This window comes from Drosophila teissieri, chromosome 2L (assembly GCF_016746235.2).
Source record: "Drosophila teissieri strain GT53w chromosome 2L, Prin_Dtei_1.1, whole genome shotgun sequence".
NCBI classification, from domain to species: domain Eukaryota; kingdom Metazoa; phylum Arthropoda; class Insecta; order Diptera; family Drosophilidae; genus Drosophila; species Drosophila teissieri.
Genome location: NC_053029.1, coordinates 7,074,497 through 7,091,409, shown reverse-complemented (window position 1 = coordinate 7,091,409; position 16,913 = coordinate 7,074,497). Strand labels below are relative to the sequence as shown.

The 16,913-nt window shown below is 44.9% G+C and overlaps 9 protein-coding genes across 12 annotated transcripts; 4 read left to right on the top strand and 5 right to left on the bottom strand.

The window, feature by feature from the left end:
- Positions 1-356: 356 nt before the first annotated feature.
- LOC122611985 (sorting nexin-32) lies at positions 357-3,020 on the top strand. 2 transcript variants are annotated; one of them, XM_043785439.1, is made up of 8 exons: positions 357-490; positions 677-1,066; positions 1,120-1,241; positions 1,304-1,748; positions 1,810-1,992; positions 2,227-2,244; positions 2,416-2,525; positions 2,588-3,020. In XM_043785439.1, exons 1-8 carry the CDS (start codon positions 485-487, stop codon positions 2,679-2,681), a joined length of 1,368 nt encoding a protein of 455 aa, XP_043641374.1. In that variant the 5' UTR covers positions 357-484; the 3' UTR covers positions 2,682-3,020. The 2 variants fall into 2 exon arrangements, with proteins under 2 accessions (XP_043641374.1, XP_043641383.1); XM_043785448.1 differs by lacking the exon at positions 2,227-2,244.
- Positions 3,021-3,031: 11 nt separating this feature from the next.
- On the top strand, positions 3,032-4,248 carry LOC122611994. The gene is made up of 2 exons (XM_043785462.1): positions 3,032-3,397; positions 3,458-4,248. The coding sequence occupies exons 1-2, from the start codon at positions 3,185-3,187 to the stop codon at positions 4,106-4,108; spliced, it is 864 nt and encodes a 287-aa protein (XP_043641397.1). The 5' UTR covers positions 3,032-3,184; the 3' UTR covers positions 4,109-4,248.
- On the bottom strand, positions 4,232-5,234 carry LOC122612007 (cytidine deaminase). The gene is made up of 2 exons (XM_043785463.1): positions 4,782-5,234; positions 4,232-4,723 (listed from the first exon to the last, which is right to left on the bottom strand). Exons 1-2 carry the CDS (start codon positions 5,137-5,139, stop codon positions 4,287-4,289), a joined length of 795 nt encoding a protein of 264 aa, XP_043641398.1. The 5' UTR covers positions 5,140-5,234; the 3' UTR covers positions 4,232-4,286.
- A 1,033-nt stretch (positions 5,235-6,267) lies between these two features.
- LOC122626788 (cytidine deaminase) lies at positions 6,268-7,232 on the bottom strand. The gene is made up of 2 exons (XM_043807169.1): positions 7,036-7,232; positions 6,268-6,853 (listed from the first exon to the last, which is right to left on the bottom strand). Exons 1-2 carry the CDS (start codon positions 7,103-7,105, stop codon positions 6,411-6,413), a joined length of 513 nt encoding a protein of 170 aa, XP_043663104.1. The 5' UTR covers positions 7,106-7,232; the 3' UTR covers positions 6,268-6,410.
- A 154-nt stretch (positions 7,233-7,386) lies between these two features.
- On the bottom strand, positions 7,387-8,545 carry LOC122626800 (cytidine deaminase). The gene is made up of 3 exons (XM_043807182.1): positions 8,361-8,545; positions 8,114-8,306; positions 7,387-7,737 (listed from the first exon to the last, which is right to left on the bottom strand). Exons 1-3 carry the CDS (start codon positions 8,422-8,424, stop codon positions 7,518-7,520), a joined length of 477 nt encoding a protein of 158 aa, XP_043663117.1. The 5' UTR covers positions 8,425-8,545; the 3' UTR covers positions 7,387-7,517.
- A 175-nt stretch (positions 8,546-8,720) lies between these two features.
- Positions 8,721-9,597, top strand: LOC122626772 (transmembrane protein 222). 2 transcript variants are annotated; one of them, XM_043807159.1, is made up of 2 exons: positions 8,721-8,878; positions 8,953-9,597. In XM_043807159.1, exon 2 carries the CDS (start codon positions 8,990-8,992, stop codon positions 9,524-9,526), a length of 537 nt encoding a protein of 178 aa, XP_043663094.1. In that variant the 5' UTR covers positions 8,721-8,878; positions 8,953-8,989; the 3' UTR covers positions 9,527-9,597. The 2 variants fall into 2 exon arrangements, with proteins under 2 accessions (XP_043663094.1, XP_043663086.1); XM_043807151.1 differs by having other exon boundaries at positions 8,762-9,597.
- A 238-nt stretch (positions 9,598-9,835) lies between these two features.
- LOC122626802 (RNA polymerase II transcriptional coactivator) lies at positions 9,836-10,366 on the bottom strand. The gene is given in 3 exon segments (XM_043807197.1): positions 9,836-10,242; positions 10,300-10,324; positions 10,326-10,366. Coding segments are annotated over 3 exon segments (327 nt in total). The 5' UTR covers positions 10,352-10,366; the 3' UTR covers positions 9,836-9,966.
- A 277-nt stretch (positions 10,367-10,643) lies between these two features.
- LOC122625186 (heterochromatin protein 1) lies at positions 10,644-12,621 on the top strand. 2 transcript variants are annotated; one of them, XM_043805170.1, is made up of 6 exons: positions 10,644-10,802; positions 10,907-11,035; positions 11,099-11,215; positions 11,292-11,412; positions 12,122-12,398; positions 12,466-12,621. In XM_043805170.1, exons 2-5 carry the CDS (start codon positions 10,925-10,927, stop codon positions 12,388-12,390), a joined length of 618 nt encoding a protein of 205 aa, XP_043661105.1. In that variant the 5' UTR covers positions 10,644-10,802; positions 10,907-10,924; the 3' UTR covers positions 12,391-12,398; positions 12,466-12,621. The 2 variants fall into 2 exon arrangements, with proteins under 2 accessions (XP_043661105.1, XP_043661097.1); XM_043805162.1 differs by having other exon boundaries at positions 12,122-12,621.
- Positions 12,622-12,880: 259 nt separating this feature from the next.
- Positions 12,881-16,055, bottom strand: LOC122625889 (tripartite motif-containing protein 45). Its single transcript, XM_043805937.1, has 5 exons — positions 14,734-16,055; positions 14,414-14,662; positions 13,789-14,347; positions 13,587-13,735; positions 12,881-13,528 (listed from the first exon to the last, which is right to left on the bottom strand). Exons 1-5 carry the CDS (start codon positions 15,919-15,921, stop codon positions 12,911-12,913), a joined length of 2,763 nt encoding a protein of 920 aa, XP_043661872.1. The 5' UTR covers positions 15,922-16,055; the 3' UTR covers positions 12,881-12,910.
- Between the last annotated feature and the right edge of the window lie 858 nt (positions 16,056-16,913).

Below are 16,913 nucleotides of genomic sequence, written 5' to 3'. Positions count from 1 at the left end.
TTTTTTATCACAACTAAATTCCCGAGGTCATATGCGTCGCTTAAATAAACGTTTAATACATTTTATCTTTTATTCGTTATGGTTTTAAAAGCTGGGAATATGTATGATAAATTGTTCAAACAAAAACTCGTTTTAAAGATGATTATTCTATGAGCCGATCACAGATTCAGTAAATCAGATTCCATAGCTCTAATAATAACTATAATTTAACATTTAATTATTGTGTTAATAGAGTATTAGTAATAGAAAGCCAATACTTTGTGTTATAAATATAGCCTTTTAATTCCGTTGCAGTTGTGAATCACTTGATTCGTTTTCACATTTCAAATTCGATAGCAGGCGTTTTCGATACCGATTTTTGAGCCGCACGCTATCGATTATTTGGTAGTCCGCCTGTTGCCACCTCTAGTTGAAATTCGCTCTCTGTAATTTGTAATAAAAACTTGTTTTTAGCCCAATCACTTGTTATTTACTCGGCCGCAAGATGATGGTAAGTAGAATCAGAAAGACTAATAAAACATTCTATATTGGAATTATTCGAGCAATTAAAGTGTTCAGTAGTATTTGATTTTCGTGGCTTGTAAAATGACGCCTCGTTCGCACACAAAGAAAGTCTTATCATTAAAAATGGGCGTAATTAGAGTGTACACGGCTAATGGTTATTTTGCCCCCCTAGGACGGCACGGATGACTCAAATCTGCTAAACAGTCCCTCCACCAACAATGGAGCCACAATGGAAATCGCCTCGCCTACGAATCCACTTGCCAATCCACCAGCAACAGGCGGTGCACCCGCACCAAGTGGAGCCACAAATGGCAGCGGATCCGCCACATCGCCGGATAGCTCCTCTTCAGCCCCGGCCACGCCGGCAGTGCTAGGCGAAAACGCCCTCCACGTCGAGATCTCCGATGCTCTCAGCGAAAAGGAGAAGGTGAAATTCACTGTCCACACCCGCACCACACTACCGGGATTCTCAAAGAAGGACAATAACGTGGTGCGCCAGCACGAAGAGTTCGTCTGGCTCCACGACCGAATTGAGGAGAACGACGACTATGCTGGCTATATTGTGAGTACTTGGTAAAAACGTGTCCACACTGATTACTTAAATATCTCTCTTAGATTCCGCCCTGTCCACCTCGTCCGGACTTTGATGCCTCCCGGGAGAAGCTACAGCGCCTTGGCGAAGGCGAGGGCAACATGACCAAAGAGGAGTTCAAGAAGATGAAGTCAGAGCTGGAGGCGTATGTGTTAATTAATCCAAATATTTATATATTATATACAAATGTACGTTTTTACTTGCCAGTGAGTACCTGGCCACCTTCAAAAAGACAGTGGCCATGCACGAGGTGTTCCTGCGCCGCCTTGCTAGTCATCCCGTCTTTCGCGTTGATCAACACCTTAAGGTTTTCCTTGAATACGACCAAGATCTGTGCGCTAAGCCGCGCAAGAAGATGGCCATCTTTGGAGGCTTTGTCAAGTCCTTGGGCAAGACCACAGACGAGATCTTGTTGAGTGCCACTGTTCGGGATGTTAATGACTTTTTTGAGAACGAACTGCAGTTCCTTACCGAGTACCACGGCCACTTGCGCGAGGCAGCACTCAGGACGGAGAAAATGACGCAACGCCACAAGGACGTCGGTGACTCGCATCAGAAGATTTCAAATGCGTTGACGCAGCTCTCGACTACGGAAAAGGGCAATATGGAGACGTTTGTGGCTAAGACAGCAGAGATATTCGAAAGGATCAAGGTAGGCTTTGCTTTGTTTTTGCCACACATATTTGTTACATTGTTTTCCTAATACTTTAAAGAATCTGGAAACCCGAGTGGCCAGCGACCAAGATCTCAAGCTGGGCGACACTTTGCGCTACTATCAGCGGGATAGTGACGCTGCCAAAGCTCTACTTATTCGGCGACTGCGGTGTTTGGCCGCTTATGAGACGGCCAATCGAAACCTGGAGAAGGCTCGCTCCAAAAACAAGGATGTTCATGCGGTAAGATTGAGGGATGATCACAATTTTTTTTTAAAAGAGCAATTGTTTTCCCTATAATATGTTTCCAGCGGGGCAGTTAATTCTCACGCTTCACTAATTACAAATAACAAATTATTTGCGTTCTTGTATTTTATTTCTACCGTACACAACCCCGCAAACCCACAACTCTGCTCTCTGATCTGCCTGTCCCTCCCTCTTCACTTTTTGTGCGTGTTTGTGGTTCTGTTTCTGCAGCCGTTGGAGGTGCAAGAGGTATTTGGCATTTAACGTTTTAACCGTCGGTTTAGTAGATGTGTCGCCACCCCACGTAACTGCTGCATGCGCTCCACCGTTGCTCAACCTGTATTCACTCTAGCATGCCCTTGCTGTTGCCCACTTGTTGTGTTCACTGTACATAATCGTTTTCGTTTACCCTCCAATTAGGCTGAGACTGCCCAGGCGGAGGCCTGTGAAAAGTTCGAATCTATGTCTGCATGTGGAAAGGAGGAGCTGATCGGTTTCCGTAACCGACGAGTGGCTGCTTTCAAGAAAAGGTAAGCTAGCAGCTGCTAAACCTCTTGTTCTCAACATTTTACTATCGCTTTTCTAAACACAGCCTCGTCGAGCTCTCAGAACTGGAGATCAAGCATGCCAAGACCCAGTATGAATATCTACGCCAGTCGCTGCTAGCGCTCAAAGAGATTGCCTGAGACGGGGAGCCGGAAGTGGACAAAGAATAGAAGAATGGGTCACCCGCACATTGTTTACACACCCCATTGAAACGCACGCCTCATCGATTACACAGCCCCCGGGAGACGAAGTAAATCAATTGTTTAATTGCTAAGCAAACAGTTTATTATTGCACAGGCCAGATCGAGTGCAACATTATTATCTTAGCCCACGTATTATATTAACGAATATTCATTTGTTTTGTGAACAGAGCGCTTTTATATTTGTCAAACAAGCATTCCTCTCTAAAGCATAAACTACAACTATATTGTAAACACTTGCATTTGAAGCAGAATATAAACGAGAAATATTGTACAGAAGGCTGGCTGTTTGTGTGCCGTCAGTATACTAGCATTGTTTGGAGTCGATTCGGTAGCCGGGCAACAACAAGGGTTTCGAAATTTAGCGTCCCAAGGAGAGTACTTAGTCATAGTCGCTGAGAATTGTGTTTCAGAGTTAGATATATTTTAAAAGTCCACACACCATGGATGAATTTGGCGTCTTCGATTACAAGCGCCCTGCCAGCGCTACAGATCCTGATTGGAGGACCTCGTACTATCGAGGGCATCGTCACATTACTGACTTGAGGATGGGTAACAAGCTGAACGCCAAGTTCGCGGATAAGGGTATTTATGTGAAAGATCCGCTGCTGTCTGAGAAGCCGACTTCTGAGTGTATGGCCAATTATGTGTGGAAGGTGAGTAAATTAATATGTCTTTGTTGCACCAAACTCAAATTGCACCCTTTTTTTTTGCAGTATGCCGATCCCAATGCACTTAGGAATCCCTCGCTTAACATGAAAACGCAGTACATGAAGCCATTTGAGGAGGGCTCTCTTCGCTTTGTCAAGCGGAAGATGAAGCCCATTTCTAGTGTCAGTCATGACTCTTATGTGCTTAAGGAGCTGCCGGAGGAACAGGAAATATTGCCCGTAACAATGCCCACTCCAGTGGCAGCCACCAAGATAATCATCGACCGTTCGGAGGCGTCCTACAGCAAGTACCTGGACCCCTCCGCCACCACATACAATCTTTCCTATGTGCGATGGTGTCCCGAGAACTTAAGTGGCGGAGTAGCTGCCCACGACAATATTACATACTGGAATTGGTCGGAGAAGATGCCGATCATCCAGAAAGTATCCCGCGAAGAGGATCCTACAATGTGTGACGAGGGTAATACGCATAACTGCCCAAAGCGGCGTTGTGAGTTTCAAAACCTCACCAAACGAGTGCCGCATTCGGGAATGGTCACCGAGGTGCGCGCTAATTTCACAGATCCACAGTTCCGAAGGGTTGAATTCGATCCTGATGTTAAGCCCGTACTGGTGCACGAGGAAGTTACTCCGTTTGCCGAGAAAAGCGAGTACGGCATCTACGGCTCGGGGGAACCAGTTATCAAGTACGTTTAGGAGTTCTCTACACATCGTTTTGACTTGGTTTTCAACTAAATTTTGTTGTTCTCAATATTTATTGACACAAGAACGATTAATTGTATTGCATTAAATAAAATCAGAATATGGTTTAGAGCCAAATTACAATGGTACATAAATATGCAAACTCCTTTTATTATTACAAGAAAATTTGATTTCATTCAAATGAGTTAAAGCTGTAAGGAAGCAGATGGTATGCGGACGTGACCAGTACTTCATCCTCGTCCTGAATCGAGGGAATGCAGTCCTCCTGCTCCGGCGGCGGAGCCTTGGCAATATAGATAGGAATGTCTCGTTGGACGAACTCCAGAATGAACTGCCGGCAGACACCACAGGGTGTGGTGAACCCATCTGGGTGATAGGCTACCACAGCACCCGCCGTGTACTTCTTCTCGCCCTCGCTTATTCCCTTGGCCAGAGCACAACGCTCTGCACAATTACCTGGAGTGAAAGCTACGTTCTCGATATTGCAGCCCGTGTATATCCTGCCGCACTTTGCACGAAAGGCTGCTCCTACTTTGAATTTGCTGTATGGTGCATAGGCACACCGGCGGGCAGAAAGAGCAGCCTGTAACAGCTCCCGACCGTCCTCACCTGAAAGTTGCGGTTGTATTAACAATGCTAAGGATTCATCATTATAGCGAACCCTTACCGACAGCGCAGAACGCTACTGTGTACTCCTCCAACATCTGTGGATGTGGCAGGTTCTCGGATTCACTAGCGCGACCCCTGTCGCCATTTAGACGCGCCTCCCTGCGGGCCAGCTCGCAAAGGAACCCCTCCAAGGTCATCATATATTTCCCCAGCACCTTTCGAAGCTTCTTCTGGCGCAATTCCTTGATCTTGCCGCCAGCGCATTCGGTGCCAGATTGCTCCTGGCGACGAGCTAGCTTTACCTGCAGCATTTCCAGTTCTCTCATCTTGCTATCCAGTTCTTTCCGCTTAAGCTCGTCCTGTAGGTCGTTCAGGTTCCGCATGTAACACTGAAGGAGCTTCCGCTTTTCGGCCATTTTGGTAACTTTAATTTTTTAAAATGAACTAAATTTTTGAAAGCCAGAGACAAATACGGAATCTGTTGGCAATTTGTAAAAAACTAATGTCACTTCTTCGAAAAAGGGTAGGAAAAAGGTATGAGTACTATATTATTCTGCGCCATCTGTATCAACTGTATTTGTATTAACTAAATTATAGTTAATGCTTATTTAGTCAACATTGAAACCACAACAACTGTACATTGTCATTACTTAAAAAATTTGAGACGCGTTTTGGGCGCGTTTTGAACGCGGCTTATTCGCGAGGTTGATCTAACCATCATATGAATAAATATATGAATATGAAGATCTCGAAAATTATAAGCCCTATTAGGTGGAAGCAAAGCATACAACATCGCTTTAAAAGATTTCCACGACTATAACGATTTTCTTGTTTTCCCAACTGTGTAGCTGGCGAAACTTAATACCTCAATAATTATACCTGTTACTCGTGGAGTAAAAGGGTATAATATATTCCTTGAATAGTATGTAACAGGCCAAGGGAAGCGTTTCCGACCATTTAAATCTTATATATTTGTGACAGGATCAATTGCCAAGACGAACTGGCCAAGTTGTTCAGATTATGCCTGCAGTTTCCGGAGACATAGACTCAGCGCAGGTTTGTTTCCACTCAAACGCCCACAAAACAGCCCAAATATTTAATTTTTATATATTTTTTCTTTTTTTCCAATTTCTACTGATATTCCAGAAAATGAGTAACGGGTATCTGATAGTCGGGCAACTCGACAATAGCACTTTCTTTTGTTTTGCTTTTGTGAATCAATGAAAGCAGAGATAAATACAGGAAATTACCTGTATTAAACGAAAGCTGAGATAATAACACTCACAAATCGGGGAATTCCCTATATTGCAATCAACTACAAATCATTACTTGAGCAGTTGCCAATCCAAATTCGATATCTCTGAGACAATCTTGAATTTTTAAATGTGCAGTACGTGGTCTAATGTACAACATAATAATAATGTTATATTAGGAATTTAATCAAACGTGGTTTATCAACTTTTTCTAGAATGTTTCACTGTTTTAATCATTCCATCATTTATATCCCCACTCCTTTTTATTCATCGAAAAACCTTAAAACGCTGTTAAGTAGTGTAATTTTCTTTATTGCAAGTGATAAGATTATAATTATATTGATTAGACTATTTACCCGAGGCAGTAAGGGGTTGAGAAACAACCTTGAACTAGCTCCCTTCTGTCTCTTTGCGATTCATGCCTGCAGTGGGCATTACTTTCGATAGGTGTGAAAACTGCTCGGCAACAGATTAAAGATTGAGGTGCACAGAACGGGATCATCGCTCTGCAAGAGATCCTTCTTTTCAGAAATCCTTGCATCGAAAGCTTGGGCCACGTAGATGGGTATATCCTCGTTGGCAAACTCGCGTATAAACTGACGACAAACACCGCAAGGAGTGGTGAATACATCAGGTTCGTAGGCCAAAACAGCCCCTGCGGAAAATTCGGTGGCTCCCTCGCTTACGGCTTTGGCAATGGCCGTTCTCTCAGCACAAGAGCACGGCGTAAAGGCAGCGTTTTCCACATTACAGCCGGTGAAGATCTGTCCGCCGACCTTGGCGCGAAAAGCTGCTCCCACTTTGAAGCCACTATATGGAACGTATGCCCGCTGACGCACTTGGAAAGCAGCTGTCAGAAGTTCTTGAACCGACGGATCTGGAAGTCGAAACAATACACGCCATGCAAGAGAATTAAACTTAGATCTTGTCAATAAGTAAATGTGGTAACTATTTTTAATAACTTATTGCGTTATAAAACAACTCTAAGACAATATGTTATTGACGAATTAGAAGATATTTAAGGAATGCTTTATGATCAATCTCGCACAGAAATCTTACCCAGACTGCCGAAGGTCACAACCTCCTCATTCTTCTCCGGACGTGCAAAATTTTTGGTCAGATGTGTCATAATAGTTAATATCTTTTGGTCAATGGAGGCACGCCTCTTTTCTTAAATTTTAATTTATTTTTAGCAAGGTGAGTGCGTGGCTCAGTGTTTCTCCTTTGAACGTCCGCTGGCAAATGGACAGTTTGTGGTGACGGCGGCGCGCGAAGTTGGCTATGCTGATAGCACTCTCCGCCGTGTGGTGGTGACAGAAATAAACATTTGGTCAACTCGGAGCGTGAGAGAGAACTAGGTATTAGCCTGATAAGCAACGATCGCGGAGAGCAGTGAAAAACACAAACATATGCCTTGTCTTGTAGTAGCTATTCAATCAACAAATAACGAGGGGTGGGTTTACAGAACATTACAAATTGGAAGTCACATTAACTATTGCACATGAATTGCACCCTGTCCGCTTGAGCTGGGCTCTTCTTTCCTATTTTCCGTTCGTGAAGCTGAAGCCGTTGGGCAGCAGTTGGAGAACGCTGGTGCAGAGTACCCTCAATGGAAGATTGGTCGGCTTGGCGGCGTACAGGGGGATGTCCTTGCCGTTGACGAACTCCGAGAGGAACTGCCGGCAGACGCCGCAGGGCGTGGTGAAGCCATTATCCTGCTGGGCCACCACTGCACAAGCCACAAAGTCGCGTTTGCCTTCACTAAAAAATAAAAGCGGTTTTTAGTTTATTAGATAGGCCAATATAATATATAAGAACTTTAGTAAAAGTGGTTATAAGAACTGGCTTTTATGTATCATAAAAATCCATATGTTGTACGTTGTGAGCTACTACGAAACTTGGACACATCAAAACATTACAGATTAGCATTCTTATTTACAATGTTACTGTCAAAGGTTATCTCAATATGTTGGAATCTACGATTTTAATTTATTATACGGTTTATTACGGTGTTAGTCACACTTAACTCTTTGTATTTCCATACTTGTGCCCTAGCCCAAGAATAAGGAATGAAATATATACAGATCATAAGCCATAAGCCATGCGTATGTGACCCCGAGAATATTGACCCACTGACCTGATGGCCTTGACGGCTGCAGTGCGCTCCGCACAAATGCAGGTGGCATACGCCCCGTTTTCAATGTTGCAACCGGAATATATGGTGCCATCGCTTGTCCTCAGGGCAGCTCCTACTGCAAAGTTACTGTACGGACAATATGCCTGTTTCCTAGCTTCCGTGGCCGCCAGGATGAGCTCCTGAATCGAAGGATCTGCAGGAAGGACCACAAATCAGAATTACATGGCAGTGTTACACGACTTCGTACCCAGGCTCTGGAACTCCCGTACATTGAGATCGTCTCTGGCACCATTGATAAACACCTGTGTCATGGCCAACGATTGTTAATGAATATTTCGCAATAGAAGTAGCAGCTCAGCCAATAAACAGCACCAGCTAGTTCTCACTTCCACCGCAATAGCAAATGCTGCAACAGCTGTTCGCTGCAGGGGCGTACCCAGGGCTAAAATTTGGGGGTTAACACTGCTGTTTTACAAATGCTGAACCATATTTCCGTTATTAAATACGCCCATAAGGAGAGTACTAATTTATTCAGTTTTTCGAGGCTGAAAATGTTGTGCGACTAATTATGTACGGGGGACGGAACCCCTTTCCAGACGCCCCTGCCATACAGCAATGCTTTCCAACACTGTCACTCTCCATGTAAATAAATACTCAGGTAGATGTGAGTAAACTGCGTCTGCTTTATGTTCTCCTTATCGTGCAATTAAAGCCCAATCGGAATTGTTAGCGCCTGGTGTCGTGAGCATTACGAGCGGAAAGACCGTGAGTGACTGTTCTTGTGGTTTCCCCGCACAAATATCTGACTAATACAGTGTAATAATGACGACAAACCCAAGACCGCAGCGGCAACTGTCAGAGGACGTTCAGATCTCGATGGGCGGTTCCGGAGGAGGAGCCGGCGATGGCGTGCCAGACAGACTGCCTCCGATCAGTGAAAAGGACCAGCGCTTCCCCTACTGTATCGTGTGGACTCCCATACCAGTGCTTACCTGGATGTTGCCTATGATCGGACATATGGGCATTTGCACTTCGTCCGGGGTGATTCGTGACTTTGCCGGCGCCTACTTCGTATCGGAGGACAACATGGCGTTTGGGCGACCCACTCGGTACTTGAGGTTGCACCCCAAGTACGTGGAGGGCGGCAGTTACGCCTGGGATGAGGCGGTCTCCAAAGCATCAGTACTCTATGGCACCCGCATCCACAACATCTTCTGTGACAACTGCCACTCGCATGTGGCCACGGCACTCATCAACATGCGCTACAACAACAGCACCGGATGGAACATGATTATCCTCAGCATGTGGCTCTTTGTCTGCGGACGCTACGTTGGAATAGGGGGCTTTATCAAGACCTGGCTGCCGTTTGCAATTCTCCTGTCCATCTGCATCATTTTGGGCATCTATTTCTAATATTTAGTATGTCTACCTTATAGTTAAATGCTCGTTTATGTGGTGTACTTTAATATATTATATGTCAAAAATAGCACGGAAATGCAACCAAACTTTATCAAATTTTGAATGTTATGGAAATATTAATACACGGAAGCAATTAAGATAATTCAGCTGGAACAGCTTATCTAAGTACGTATTTCGACAAATAAAGGATTCATTCATTTGTGTATGTGCCATTCGTAGTCCCCCCAAATTTCAGATAAGAAAAATACCTATTAGGCAATTAATGATTATTCATAATTGGTTCAACACCTGTGAAAATACAGATTTTAGATTACTAGTGCCTAAGATAACGTTTATTCACTGGATACGTCCCAGTTAAATGCTTCTTAACGTGGTCTACAATAACTACATATGGATATCGCTACGACTTAGTTTGGCATGTAGATGAACTTGAATTAATTCTCGACGGCGCGGGTGACTTCTTCAGCCACTTCGAGCAGTTTCTTCCACTGCTTTACAGATAGGGAGATGCCCTTCTTGCCGGGCAGAGTTTCGCCGCCCTTTTCGTAGAACTCTCGAATGTCCACCATTTTGCGACCGCGGAACTCATTGATTCGCACCTGGCGAAGACCCTCCAGGGTCCAAGTGGTTGCGCTATCTCCGCCTGAATCTCGACGAGCTGACTTTGGAGCAGCTGATTCCTTAGCCTTCTTGCTTGCCGGCTTGTTTCGCTGAGAGGTTTTTTTTACTAATTATTCCCAGTATTTTAGTATTTCTAGTTAACTTACATCATCTGGCCCGCTATCGCTATCCGGAATCCTGCTTTTTTGTTTTGGGCATCTTTATAGTATTTCCGTAAAACACAAGAAACAAAACGCAAATTGGCAATAATGCGTGAATATTCGCGCTAGTTATGCAGTGTTGCGAAACGCGTTGATAATAACTTAGATAGAATCGGATCCGTATCGATATATCGATTTATTACACAATCTCAGAAAATGTATTTAATTAAGGATCAGTGAAAAATTTTAGTTAATTTGTTAAGTTTATACTATTTTTATAGGACCTAAATTTAAAATAAAAATAGTAGGATACGCAAAACTATCGATAAATTATAACGTTGGTTAGTAGTCCACGAGTATTTTTGCACACTGTTCGACCGGCGTCACTTTAGAACGCGCATTTTTTTTGCAGACTTTTCATTTTGTAAAAAAGTCTCCTGGCGCTAACACACAGGCTTATAAAAACCAGTTAACTTAGGTTCATAAAGTGTAGATCATATTTAATATAGGTAGGTCACGAAAACACCTTGTAAACAAGCGACTAAAAGGAGTACTTGCATGTGCGTGTGTGTGTGGATGTGCAAATTCTTTTCTTTTTTTTCACCGTGTAAAGTATTTTAATAAAAACAAAATGGGCAAGAAAATCGACAACCCTGAGAGCTCGGTAAAGGGTTCCGACGGCGAGGAGGAGGAGGAGTACGCAGTGGAGAAGATCATCGACAGGCGTGTGCGGAAGGGAAAGGTGCGTGATCCGAACCAGACATCCCATTATTTTTGGTCCTAAAACGGCATTTTCCACCCGCAGGTGGAGTACTATCTCAAATGGAAGGGCTACCCGGAAACTGAGAACACCTGGGAGCCGGAGAACAATCTTGACTGCCAGGACCTAATCCAGCAGTACGAGGCGAGCCGCAAGGATGAGGTAAGTACAGTACATTGCGGTGCCAAGTACAGTTGTGCTTGCTTGGATTTCCATTACATCTCGCTTCGGTCCGTAGGAAAAGTCAGCGGCCTCCAAAAAGGATCGTCCCAGCAGCAGCACCAAGGCCAAGGAAACTCCGGGACGCGCCAGCACTTCAGCGTCCACAGCAAGCAAGCGAAAGTCCGAAGAACCAACAGGTAGGTCACCCAACACATGCAGGAAAACTCGGAAGTTTGCGGAGTGAGCTAGAGAATTGAGTGTACCTACAAATATTTTCTGTACACTAAGTTTTCATTTTGCCGCGCAAACTAGTACCTTACAGTGAATAATAGTAAACAGTACCTACAGTATCCCTTGGCATTTAGTTGCCACTTTCAACAATGCAGTAGACACAGTTAAACTTCCATATCCCAAGCTTCTCCTAACGTCTTATCAACAAAAAAAAAAAAGAAGAGAGAACGCTATAGTCGGGTTCCCCGACACACATTTTTCAAAAGTGTGGGCGTAACAGTTTTGGGCAGTTTCTGGGCGTTAGGGTGGGCGTGGCAACATGAATCGTAAAACTTGCGCTGCGTCTATGTCTACGGACAGACGGACATGGCCAGATGGACTCGGCTATTGATCCCGATCAAGAATATATATACTTTATATGGTCGGAAACGCTTCCTTCTGCGTGTTACATACTTTTCAAGGAGTCTAGCATACCCTTTTACTATACGAGTAACGGGTATAAAAAAACACAAATGTTGTTCTCCAGAAGAATAGGATGCGTAAGAAAAATATGGTCTTACTCTTAGTAATAGAGATTCAAAGATTTCGATTTGTGATGTTGATTAATAAGCCAGTTTGCATCATTTTCAAGAGCACACTGTATTTATTACTATTTATTTTGTTTTATTTATTTAGCGCCCGCTGCCAACAAATCAAAACGTACCACAGAAGCAGAGCAGGACACCATACCCGTTTCAGGCTCTACCGGATTCGATCGCGGCCTGGAGGCTGAGAAGATCCTGGGAGCCTCCGACAATAATGGCCGCCTGACATTCCTCATTCAGTTCAAAGGCGTGGACCAGGCAGAAATGGTGCCGTCCTCTGTGGCCAATCAAAAAATCCCGCAGATGGTCATCCACTTCTACGAGGAACGCCTATCCTGGTACTCGGATAACGAGGATTAAACTTTGCGGTACAGTTGCAGCATCGAACGAGCGAATAAGAACGCTTATACATTTAACGAAAAATCACCCACTTAGAATTACAGCCCCTTGCAGGAGCTTACAAAACCCCCCACAACTCTTGAAGCATAGGACTAAAGTTATATTACTGTCCAGCGACAGTGTTTGTATTTATCATAACCATTTTCAATGAATAAACAAAACCTTTGTTCTGCCGGAGCCCCTATAAGTAAATTATATTCCTCTCTTTTTGGTCGACGGTCAGGATATGATGCGGATATGCTGACCATATGGTACGCTGACCGGGATTTTCTGACCATAGCAATATGGGATTGTTGTTTTTTGTTCCGTCCACATTGTGTGCAGGTAAAAAAGGCGTTTACGACCCCTTGAAGTATCTTTGTTCTCTATCTGGGCGTGCATATGATTTACAAGATCCCTAAAATTTTACCAGATCAACAAAAATACAAAAACCTTACCATGTGTTTATTAATTCGTCTTGTAACCATACATCTTAAATAATTTAGGAATTTAACAGTTTGTTGGCCACATTGCATTCCGAGTTCTCTAGGACATTACCGCAGCAGGACCAGTGACGTCTCCCTGGATGTCCAGCATGTCCATGACCGCAGCCACTATACCCAGGCATGCGACCCTCACATGAGCACATTACGTTCCGGTTGCCCTTTCCGGAACAGAAAGAACAGCAGTGGTAGATGCCCGTATGCGGCCGAACCTGACGTGCCTGGAAGCTGAAAGGACCTCCCTTGATGGGCCTGTCGTTAATGGTGATTGTAAGAATCAATGTGCCCTGGGCATCCGGGGTAAAGGATATGTTGTAGGTGCCATCCCGATTGTCCGACACCTCCACAGGTAGGAACTTGGAGCTCGAGTCCTTGTACTTGAGCATGCAGTTGATCTCCAGGCCACCGTGGCAGAGTGAAACCCCATCGGCATCTCTGGAGTGAAGCAGTAGATCCGCTTTTTTGTGGAGGCGCAGCTGCGAAAATCCCTCCCATTCCAAGGTGCATAAGCCAGGCTCCACCACCTGCATGGTGATGATGCCATAAAGAGGGATATCGCGCTGGTCCCTCGTCGACGGGGCGCGTATTTTTGGAAGGAAGTGAAGCGAGTCGGATATCTAAAAAAACAGGATGTAAACGAACTAAATGCTTTAAACGAACAAATGGGTAACCTACCTTGGGATCCACGGGCGGCTTAAATTGCTGACAGTACTCCAAACGCCTTAGAAGTATAGTCACATAACTGAGAATCTCCACATCAGCACCAATCTCGCACAGCTCTTGGCTAAATCTCACCGCATCCATGGCCTGCTGAGTGCGTTTCTCTGGAGGACTTCCTCAGATAACTAGAGCTTTAATCGAATGAAAATTGTCTTACCCAAATCAAGTTGCTGCTTGAGTACCACCTCCACTTTGGACTCTCTAGCTCTGCTGATTTGCTGGAGCAGAGTCTTGCGATGGACTGCCAGAGCATCCATGTACTGCTGCATATACCGCTCCACTTGACTCTGGATGTCGTCACACTTGTCGTTAATTCCACGTGCTATGGCGTTCAACCTTTCGATGGAGTGCTCCGCATATTGACAGAGGGGACGTGTTTGATCCGTAGCTTCTTTGAGTAGTTTTCCCTGATGTCCAATTGCCCGGGAAATGGTCTCATGTCGATGACCTTTGTGGAGGAGCACCAAACAGTCAGTGCAGGCCAGTTGCCGGCATTGGCTGCAGAATGCCTTTAGTTCAAAGTTAGTATGGATTCCACATCGCAGCACTAGTTTGCTACTGTCTCCCAGTCCCATCTGCTGTTGTTTTTGCTTTCTGGCGCGTCTAAGCTCCAGGATGCTTCGCATCCGGTGGCTTGCGGTGCTCCTTTGCCTTTCGTGTGCCTCCTTGCACAATGTGCAGAGGTTTAAAGTGCAGCTAATGCAGTGGTAGGTGGCCTGGAACAGAATATACCCCTTTAGACATCATTCAAATCACTTATGCTTATCTCTTATCTCTCTTACGCTTATCTCCTCTGTGCAAAGAGAACACCAGACCCTGGAGATTACATCCTCCCCAGCCTGTAGTCGCAAGGCCTCAATGCGTCTCACTAGCAAGTAGTTCTGTGGAAGCTGACGTACTCCTCCTAACGGAAGATCCGTGGGATAGTTACATGTATGGCAGCGGATGCAGCGGGTGGATACCTCGCTCGCAAAGCTTCCGGTGAATCGGGTGCCAATGGAACTGGTTGATCGCTTTCCTTCACTTTTTGACTATTAGAATGAAGTAGCGAAGCACCGGATATAATCTCTTTTTGAAGACAAGACATTTCTTGCATTCTTACCCTGATTACAAGGCGATCCATGGACTTCTTTCTTCTCAACGTAAAACTGGCTCCTCGCTGCCTGGCGGGTGATACTGTCGCAGTGAGCTCCGCACTAGATCCACCCATCTCCGATCTTAAACTATAGTTCGAGGGCTCCTCGCTACGGGCTTGGTCCTGATCCCACATGGATTCGTCCTTGAAGTTCTCGCTGACCAGACATTGGAGACAGAAGGAATGCAAGCAGTGCAGTGTCCTGGGATCAGTGTAAACATCCAGGCAGATGCCGCACTTGAGATCATCTGTGAAGATTATAGGGTTCTCGGGAGGAGTACTGGGTCTCAGAGTAATGCTGGGTGATGGTGAAACAGAGGGTGAAATTGCGGGAGATCGGGTGGGACTCCTAGTCAGTGGTGATGGTGCATCGAAGGCCTCCGGTCTTGGAGACATCGCAAGCAAAAGTTGAGGTAGCATTTGCACCTGGGGTTGAGTAGTGTCTGGAGTTGGAGGAGATACTCTCAACTCCGGAGAAGCCTTCAAGCTGAGTAGCCTCCTGGGATGCAGTTGCTCCTTTGCTTTTATGGGGTGAGCCACCGTAGCATTACTGACCTGGCTGCTGCTACTACTTTGTACGGAAACGGAGGAGGCCCCGCTGAGTATGTTATCCAGTAGGGATTCAGGGGAAGTAGAGCTACCGCCTCCAGCCAAGCTGCTAGTGGGCTCACTGCCACTGTCCCTATCCTGCGCTCCAAATTCCACACTGGTCAACCCAGTCCCAGATGTTCCGGCTGGGGCACCATTCGACAAACCCAACGTCCTCGACCTTCGGATGGAGCTCTTTGGTGCCAAGCCGGGTAGCTTTGGCACTGAGGGTAGTTGTATTTTTGAATTCGATTCGCTCTTTGGGGCAATGCTGAAGGTAAAAAGCTGTGGTGCTGATTTGCGACGCACTGCGTCTGGTAAGGGAGCGGTCTGTAGATTATTCTGCGGAGTCTGCGAGTTTTTTCGTAGGGAAATCTTGGCCGAACTCAACTTTATCTTAAGTTTTCCTAGGGATGCACTGGGTGGCACAACTGGAGGAGGAGGTGGGGTTGGGACCACCGCCTCCAACTCCCCGCGGATGCGTTCGTAATCCATTAACTGGCCATTCTTGTTCCCGATGCTCGTTTTTCGCTTGAATGCGATTTTCGAGCGATTTTCCCTGCTCATGCTCCCAGATTATGCAATCCTGCAGCTCGGACAACGCATTCGTGGCAATCTGGAGCACTACCGAGTGTTCCCGTTGCAATTGGGACTGAAACTGAGACTGGGTCTCGGACTTGGTTGCTGCCTAATCCAATTACATTCCTCATTGCAAACGCACGGCGCAGTGCGAGTGGAGAGGTGGCAAAAGTCTGACACTGACAATTGTGCAATTATCTGTTGTGGTTGCTCATTCTAAATAGTTCTTTCATGAAAACCTGTCACTTGCTATTGATTGACTTTTCAGATTTTCTGAATACAGAGAGGCTTTCGTAGAGGGATGTGCGCGAGGAAATCCATTGGAGTAGCCAAAGTGAAAGTGACGTGAAAGGGACATCTTACCTTACCCGTTACCTACTAAAACCCATGAACAGAAACTCTATGTCGCCAGTGAATCAAAAAGGAGTGTCCAATTCACTTTTTTCCCGAGAAGGGGCAATGGAAAACTCCGCTGTGTAGTTAACCACGCATTCCTCGAGCAATTGGTAGGAAATCAATAAGTAATTTTCTTGCCTTTAAAAAATACGATGGAAGTATAATAATTTTAATATAACCGAAAATTATTAAGTGTGGCTTGAAAACCAAAACACAATATCAACACTTCTATTTGTCATATTTATATGGTACTAACTTTGTACATATAGATCTTAAAATTATTCCTATAAAATGTTTTTTAAAAATAGCGGTTAAAAACACTTGTGCATTTTTTCATCTGCTCCAAAGTTCCGTTAATAGCTCCATTAGCCGATCGAATGGACAAGTAGCCACTTGCTTTGACATAATACGTTGAAGATTACAAAAGCCACGGAAGCTTTCTCTCACACCTCTTACTCTCGCCAAAACCCTCACACACTTACAATGCTCGCTCTTTTACTTTCTCTCTCGCACTGGGAAGATAAATGGGTGGGAGAGGGAGCTTTTAGAGCGCAGTATTCATGGGTATATTATGTTCATGTAAT

Bases quoted from the DNA above. Each gene is read 5' to 3' on its own strand.
- LOC122611985 (XM_043785439.1), top strand. The intron at 1,242-1,303 runs GTATGTGTTAAT...TTTACTTGCCAG, and splicing joins ATGAAGTCAGAGCTGGAGGC to TGAGTACCTGGCCACCTTCA. The intron at 2,526-2,587 runs GTAAGCTAGCAG...TTCTAAACACAG, and splicing joins GTGGCTGCTTTCAAGAAAAG to CCTCGTCGAGCTCTCAGAAC.
- LOC122611994 (XM_043785462.1), top strand. From the start codon at position 3,185: ATGGATGAATTTGGCGTCTTCGATTACAAGCGCCCTGCCAGCGCTACA. The intron at 3,398-3,457 runs GTGAGTAAATTA...TTTTTTTTGCAG, and splicing joins TGGCCAATTATGTGTGGAAG to TATGCCGATCCCAATGCACT.
- LOC122612007 (XM_043785463.1), bottom strand. From the start codon at position 5,139: ATGGCCGAAAAGCGGAAGCTCCTTCAGTGTTACATGCGGAACCTGAAC. The intron at 4,724-4,781 runs GTAAGGGTTCGC...CGCAACTTTCAG, and splicing joins AGTAGCGTTCTGCGCTGTCG to GTGAGGACGGTCGGGAGCTG.
- LOC122626788 (XM_043807169.1), bottom strand. From the start codon at position 7,105: ATGACACATCTGACCAAAAATTTTGCACGTCCGGAGAAGAATGAGGAG. The intron at 6,854-7,035 runs GTAAGATTTCTG...TTCGACTTCCAG, and splicing joins TGTGACCTTCGGCAGTCTGG to ATCCGTCGGTTCAAGAACTT.
- LOC122626800 (XM_043807182.1), bottom strand. From the start codon at position 8,424: ATGACACAGGTGTTTATCAATGGTGCCAGAGACGATCTCAATGTACGG. The intron at 8,307-8,360 runs GTACGAAGTCGT...TCCTTCCTGCAG, and splicing joins ACGGGAGTTCCAGAGCCTGG to ATCCTTCGATTCAGGAGCTC. The intron at 7,738-8,113 runs GTCAGTGGGTCA...TTTATTTTTTAG, and splicing joins GCAGCCGTCAAGGCCATCAG to TGAAGGCAAACGCGACTTTG.
- LOC122626772 (XM_043807151.1), top strand. From the start codon at position 8,936: ATGACGACAAACCCAAGACCGCAGCGGCAACTGTCAGAGGACGTTCAG.
- LOC122625186 (XM_043805170.1), top strand. From the start codon at position 10,925: ATGGGCAAGAAAATCGACAACCCTGAGAGCTCGGTAAAGGGTTCCGAC. The intron at 11,036-11,098 runs GTGCGTGATCCG...TTCCACCCGCAG, and splicing joins GGCGTGTGCGGAAGGGAAAG to GTGGAGTACTATCTCAAATG. The intron at 11,413-12,121 runs GTAGGTCACCCA...TTATTTATTTAG, and splicing joins AAAGTCCGAAGAACCAACAG to CGCCCGCTGCCAACAAATCA.
- LOC122625889 (XM_043805937.1), bottom strand. From the start codon at position 15,921: ATGAGCAGGGAAAATCGCTCGAAAATCGCATTCAAGCGAAAAACGAGC. The intron at 14,663-14,733 runs GTAAGAATGCAA...TCATTCTAATAG, and splicing joins TGGATCGCCTTGTAATCAGG to TCAAAAAGTGAAGGAAAGCG. The intron at 14,348-14,413 runs GTAAGAGAGATA...ATTCTGTTCCAG, and splicing joins TTTGCACAGAGGAGATAAGC to GCCACCTACCACTGCATTAG.